The sequence below is a fragment of the Chanos chanos genome, chromosome 3 (genome assembly GCF_902362185.1).
Source record: "Chanos chanos chromosome 3, fChaCha1.1, whole genome shotgun sequence".
NCBI classification, from domain to species: Eukaryota; Metazoa; Chordata; class Actinopteri; order Gonorynchiformes; family Chanidae; genus Chanos; species Chanos chanos.
In genome coordinates this window covers 46,412,499-46,419,703 of record NC_044497.1, presented here as the reverse complement: position 1 = coordinate 46,419,703, position 7,205 = coordinate 46,412,499, and the positions used below count along the sequence as shown (strand labels likewise).

Below are 7,205 nucleotides of genomic sequence, written 5' to 3'. Positions count from 1 at the left end.
CTGGTGTACTTCATAACATTGATTTCATGAGCCTTATCATGTTTCTATAACTGAAAAGATCAGTCGTGCGTGTTTAATGGTAAAGGTTTAACTACACTATTCATTGTTTAAAAATGCAACAATTACGTATGTGAGGGGATTTCTAAAGGTAGGACTATATTAATACAAAGACAAAGGACTGAGTGAAATGGTACTGAAACCTGACTCATCTGGAACATCTTTCACACTGTATTTACTAATTCCACTTCACAAACACGTAACCATCTCTTCCACATTTCACTAATGGGCTCTATGAAACCAACTTTTTTTAAACTTTCCCGCTTCTGCCATTTCGTTATAGGACGTGGAAACTGCATTATCACAAAGGCACTTCCCAAATTCAGGTTCCATCTCGGAAAATAAATAGCTTCAATAAATAAACTTCCACTGAGAAATCGTTTCTGTCAGATTTCTTATGTAGGTAGTATTCCCTTTAGACAAAACAAATGACAAATCCAAATAAACTCAAACCACGGAATCAAGTAGTGATGAAGGATGCGGTTGTGGCGAGGTAAATGCTTTTTGACCCTGCACTCTCTGTGTAATGTGTTCACTGTATCAAGTGGACCGTTATCTTCAAACTGTAATATGACACTGTAACTGAGTGACTGCCCCCTGCAGGTGACCTCATGACATGCAATGCTATGGTCCTGCCAGTGTGGGTGTGTCTAATAATGCAAAAAGGGAACTTCACAAACACAAACACTTTCTTTCCAATGAAAAAAATGAAAAGACAAAAGAAACAAAAAAAGGAATGGACCAAGCTTGGAGAATGACAGCGATAGTGCTTAACCCCCCTGTTATATCCTTCAGTGCACAGACATATCCAATTATCCAGCAGAAACCCCAAAACGTTCACAACTTTTGAGAGGCTTGTGTTTAATTACTTACATGGTTTACAAACAAGGTCTCTATACTCATTTATGATATAATTAGCTAAATAACTTTTTTTTTTTTCTGATCATGCAAGAGTACAGGCAAGGGCAACTAAGGTAGAGCGGTGATGTGGCAAGGTGCGCAGAAACTTCCAATACTGGCCATCAGTCCCACTCCGAGAGTGCTTCGCAACTGTACAGAATTACATATATACAGAGGACAGGGGGGCGCTATTTTACATATGCCCTCCTCATACAATTCACACACAAACACGCCGATCTGTCTGAACGCCCTCAGACGCTCAGACACAGTCACATAGGGGAGAATGGGAAGGTAATCTGTATAGTACAGTAGTCATAAACACATAAGCTCACCTTGCCACATCGACTGAAGCGCAGAAGCACGCAAGGTATTGGATATCAGCCAGTCAATTTACACTTTACAGAGAGAGATGGCTGTCTAAGCTTCTATTTCTGCCTTTCTTTTTTTTTTTTTTAATTTGGATGCCATATGTTGGGGAGGTAAAGCAAAGCAACTAGAGAGGATTTCATAAATATACATATTAGCATGTTTGCATTATTTCCTTCTCTTTTTTTTGTTTCTTTTTGAATGAAAATGCAGGCTTTTTTGTAACACATCTTTTTTTTTTCGAAGCTTCTTTTAATTTTCATTTTATACGTTTGTTTGGTTTTTTTTATCTCTTTTGTGTTGTTGTTGTTGTTGTTGTTGTTGTTGATCTTTTGGGTTGCACTTCACCTTCTGAAGAACATTGGGTTGCGCAGGCAGGCGGCTAGTCACCTGCAACAACCAAGGGGTCCAGCAGAGGTCTCCAGGCTGCTGTCGGTGTCAGAGGCGAGGGTCTGGTCGGTGGACATGGAGGAAATGTCATTGACGGAGGAGGACGGAGGGAGGCTCTCGCTGCTGTTCACGGCTGCACCTGTGCTAAGGGAATTAACAGCAGCCCGGTTACAACGAAAAAGAGCCCTTTCTGTAAATGCAACGCTGAGCAACATCAACACTAACCACAACAACCACAACATCAATAACTTGTCGGGGCGGGGGGGGGGGGGTATTTCAAGAAGCGGCTCAGCTGGACACCCATGAATCAAGATCTTCGTACGGTCAGGGATTATCCAATGAGATATGACCCATTCTTCCTATTGGACAATCCCTTGACGCCATTTTTTGCATAAATGATCTGGCTGGCTTCCTGAAACACCCCTCTTCCGAAACACCCCACAACCATCAGGAATGAGAACGTGTGGATTTTAAGGTTGGAGTCCACAGACAGTTCCCTCCGGGGGAGGACCAGTGGAGTACGTGTGGCATGTAGTTCAATTGATTGTTTGATGGGTCAGTGAGATTCAGTATCTAAGACCCCCTCACATTACACATTACAACACATTACAATACATAAACGCATTTCAGATCCATCATAGATCTCAACACATACATGATTTTTTAAAAAATTGCGTATTGGTCTTTGATGGAGTGGGCTTCTCAGATGTAAAAATCAAAACCTCATCATTTGTCGAAGAAAAAGTCATGACCAACGACACTATCCCACTCTGCCCAAATGAATGTTTGATGCAGAGCAGCACCTCCCACCACTAGATGGGGTTAATAGCCTGCAAGAAGACTAAACTGAGATCAGACCCAAAAACACAGGAGAGCTGGACAAAAAAACAGTTAATTTTTTAAGAGTTTTTCATAACCTGGTAGCAGATTTTCTTTTTTTTTTGAGACAGCATGTTGGACTATTTTTAAATCTATGATGAACTTCTAAAGAACAACCTCAAGTCCTGACTATACCACAGAGGACCTTCTGTTCTGTTGTGCATGGACAAAAGATGAGCGCACTGTACCCTTTGATAAATGTCACCCCCAAACATTTATCTAAAAGGACTCCCTCCTCTAGAGAAGAATTTTTAATCTGCATAAGCCGCAGAACAATATATCTTTCTTTACTAGCAGACCATTTTCTGCAGTTTCAGTGGCAATGCCCTCATTTATAATCTCTGGTCACTCTGCATTAATTTCAGATTACAATCTCAAAGGATGTGTGATGGTTCCATTTTCCTGAGCTGGAATGGACTCTCTCTAATATTACTGCTCAGACAGAGACAGTCAAGCCCAAGATCTGTGTGTCACATTTCAGAGACTTCAAAGTCCAGAATCCTCTTTAAAAGCCAGTATGGAAGGGAGAAGATGCCGATGATGTAGTGGATTTGTTTCATCATTGCTCTCACTCTCTCTTTTATTTCTTTCTCTTACTTCCCCACCCTAATACTGTCATTTTCCATCTCTTTCTTCTTGATTCTTTCTGCCCATCCTACCTCTCTCTCCATCTTTATCCATTTTTGACATCCCTCACATTCTCTCTCTCTCTCTCTCACTCTCTCTCTCTCTCTCTCTCTCTCTCTCTCCCTCTCTCTCTCTCTCTCTCTCTCTGTCTCTCTCTGTCTGAGCAGGGGAAATGTGCATTGCTAGCAGAATGTGATATCCTGTAACATATCACGGAGTCTCGGCCCTGGTGCTGTTCTGGTGTAAGTCAAGACCCTGACCAGAGATAGGAGATGTGGAAAAAGCCCATTCTTTACTCACTTCACCACACAGCACCATAAAGACTGCTCGTTATGGCTTCCTGAGAAATGCAAAGAGCCCTTCATCCACATCACTTTGGTTACCATCACGTGTGTAGATAATGAACAAATGAACACCTCTGAGAAAAACATATACCACTGAACCAGTCTGCATGACACTACAGCTATTTATGCCAATTCATCTTGGTTTTATTTGTATCGCACATTTTACAACAGACTTCATCGCACCTCGGCTTCACAGGATACTATGCTTAAGACTCACAGTGAGCAAGCCTAAGGTAATAGTGGAAGGGAAAATTCCCTCAGGCTGTATCTGGAAGAAACAGCAAAACGGTTTAAGAGAAATGCGATACATCTTACAACCTACGCTGTCTAAGTGCAGAGCCAGTGTGGGTTAGAGTGTATCAGAGACACACTGGCAGTTCAGTCAGTTATAGAGTTGCTAAGGAGGGGCAATATATTTCTCTTCATACCTTCACTGTCTGATCCTATCCAACGTTATTCTATTTTTCTCTCACTGCTGTTGATTGGCTGATCCTAGTCTTGTGATACATGGCGTGATATATGTCTTTCACTAGTGATAAATTGTGTGATGTATGTCCGGTGCATGTGATTCCTATGGGCAAATCAACTGGAAAAACTGAAAGATGCTGAAACAATCCCTTTAGCTCCACAGAATATCAACCGTCCAGTCATTTGTACAGAGGATGGGCACAGAGCCCCCAGGCAGACCATAAATCTTTCATTTACACATCTCTAGCAGTAGTGAGTGACTATCTTAAAGGACAACAGCAGCCAGCTCGGCTGAAACCCCTATAAAATGGGACAGGGAATCACAATTTATGGCCAATATCTTTTTTTTTTTTTTTTTCACCTACGCTGCTGCAGCTTTAACCAAATGCAGTGAATCACTGTTTAGTGCAGGTTACAGTTGGGTTCCTACATTGGCTTTGGCACCTACGTATACAAAAAATGTATAAGAACATGTTTTAGTTGTTTGTAAATGAGTTCAGTTGTATGGAGGGTAATCACTGCCAATGTTACCATTAAAATTAAAACAACACAAAGAAAATTCAAAATCAATTTTGCCATTTCTTTTGATACCCATGTGCAAAGATCCTGCCAAAACGAAAAAAAAATGAAATTAAATAACTCCATTTGCATTTTAATTTTCACTACTAGCGCACGTCTTTTCTGACAAATATATAAATAAAAGTAAACCATTTCATTTTCATTATCATCTTGGTATTTCTCAATCATAAGCAACTGAAAAGACTAATAGGACAGAATGCTAATAGGAATAAGAGAGAGCGCTATCAATATAAAAATGAAAATACAAACAAGCACTGGCACCATCTCTTTTCATCCAGTTTTCACGTCCGACTTAGCCTTTTCATTTTCAAGTTAACCCACACGCACACAAACATTTAGCATGACCTAAGAGGTAGGCATCATATGGGGAGAAGCTATAGGGACACTGCTGGTGACAGTCACATGATCACATGGTGGAAAATTTGTTAGGGGCCGTGAGAGAGCTAACAGAGTTGGTGCTACTTTGAAAGAGACTTGATTTCAACCATATCCTCTAACAACTTCTCAACAACTATTAGACTATTACCGCTGTACTGACCAGCTGAGAAACAGAGTTGGCTTTCTGACAACACCAAAGCAGACTCAACAACATCAGCACTAAGGATATGAATAAGCTATACCACAGGTAAATACACGCACAGCTAAACTGTGATTTTAATCCTCCATAATCAAAAAACCTGTGTGTGTGTCTTTGTGCATGCATGTGTTAGTGAGAGGTTGCGTGTGGTATGGCATCAAGCAAATCTCTCTAAAAGGTATACACACACACACACACACACACACTCAGACACACACTGCTGTGAAATACTGCCACACTGGGGCTCTTGGGCTGCAATGCGTATGCTCTCCTCAGCACAAGTGCTGTCCATCTGCTTAATTACAGAGAGAGAGAAAGAGAGGGAAAGAGAGAGATAGAGAAAGAGAGAGAGGGAGTACTAGAATGAGAGAGGGAAAGCACATACTGCAGACTGTATCTCAGAGGAATGCAGATCCTCTACAGGAAAATTGTTTACTCACTGTTTTTTTTTTTCTTTTTTTTAGTATCTTCACCTGTCTCTACAGAGCCAGCTATACAACAGCATGGATTAGACACTAGGGGGGGTCTGATACTACACACTGTAGCTGTGACTGCAGAGCCTCGTAACTGCCTGTATTCTAACACTGGATTTTGGATGGCAGCCATCACACAATGGACAGAGTTTTGGTAATGTTACAAAACACTGCCCCCCGCTGGTCAAAGGCAGGAACACAGAGCATTTTCATCTTCGTGAGGAGTGACACCATACGTGGAAGCTCTGACTAAAACACAATTAGAGCACGTGGAATAAACAAAATGAAAGCCTAAGGATACTTAGTTCCAAAGAATTTGCTGATTTCAAGTGGTTTTTCTAGAGACATTTTACTGAGGAAATGAGGACCATGGACTCCAACCTTAATCATGAAATGAGCATAAACACTCACACACACACACACACACAGAGTCTCACATCACGCGCGCACACACACACACACACACACACACACACACACACAAATACACAGACATTCACACATGCACACAGACAATATTTTGACCAGTAGAAAAACAAATTACACTGATATCAACAAACACTGTACAGCATTAAACATTTCACTTCAGAAGAGACAATACTTCGTTGATTTGGAGTTCAGCTTTCAGGAATCATATATTCTTGTAAAGCGACTGAAGTTACATACAAATTTCCTTGATTTGATTTATTATGTACCATTGTTTTAAAAATATGCTCATTTATTTTGCCAAAAATACATAGTTTGTCTCACAAAACAAGATGGGAGACACGGACGAATGGGTTACGCACGATGGAGGTCTCTGTCTGACTAGTTAATTAATTGAGAAAGTGACTTACAGAGGAGTTAGGTTATGTACTGAAAGTACCTGAGGGAGAGGGCTGACCCTTCACCACTCCATTCTTCATCCTCTCCTCAAAGTTCATCACTTCTTTATAGATTAGCTCTGAATGAGAGAAAGAAAGAGAGATGGACAAGGTGAGGAAGAAAAAAAATCGGTTTCCACTTTACACCATATTGTTCTCATTCTAATTAGTGGTGAAGAACAGAAAATGAATTGGAAATGTTTTTTTTGAACCGGTTTTGGACTCTGTTCTGAAATTAACCCGTACGCTTCGGTCCCTGGGATGCGTAACTGAGGGTGCGCTGGACTGAATCGCAGTAAATTAAATGAAATTTCTCATCTAGATACACAGCTGTTGCTGTACTAAGAGGACTGGAATAAGGACAAACACTAACAGAAGAACTCATCATTTGCACTTCTGGAATTTAAATGAGAAAATACCCCTAAAATGTGGAAATGGTTAAAGGTGTGATATGTTCTATTTGTGATATGCAGATGTAGGTATTTAGCTCTCCTGTATCAGAGGTGTGTGTCTAATGGTCTTATAGTAGTACAGGTGCGCTGTGTATTAGGCCCATTGTAGTTCTAGTGTTAATTTCCTGGTGTGTTGGGATCTTACCTTTCCACTCATCAATAGAGTGTTCTCTCTCATCCAGCTGCTTGTCGTAGATCTGGGGCGGAGGCTGGAGAGAGATAAAGGATGT

The 7,205-nt window shown here is 40.8% G+C and overlaps 1 protein-coding gene across 8 annotated transcripts in view; it reads right to left on the bottom strand.

The window, feature by feature from the left end:
- Positions 1-1,709: 1,709 nt before the first annotated feature.
- Positions 1,710-7,205, bottom strand: part of mapk10 (mitogen-activated protein kinase 10) — a 31,464-nt gene continuing 25,968 nt past the window's right edge. For 4 of the 8 annotated variants that reach the window (XM_030770241.1, XM_030770248.1, XM_030770242.1 and 1 more), the window contains 3 exons: positions 7,121-7,184; positions 6,526-6,603; positions 1,710-1,852 (listed from right to left, as the gene is read on the bottom strand). In XM_030770241.1, coding sequence (XP_030626101.1) covers positions 1,710-1,852; positions 6,526-6,603; positions 7,121-7,184 — 285 coding nt within the window. Of the gene's footprint in view, positions 1,858-3,662; positions 3,667-6,516; positions 6,604-7,120; positions 7,185-7,205 lie in introns of all 8 variants that reach the window. The other 4 variants (XM_030770244.1, XM_030770247.1, XM_030770249.1 and 1 more) reach the window with 3 other exon arrangements.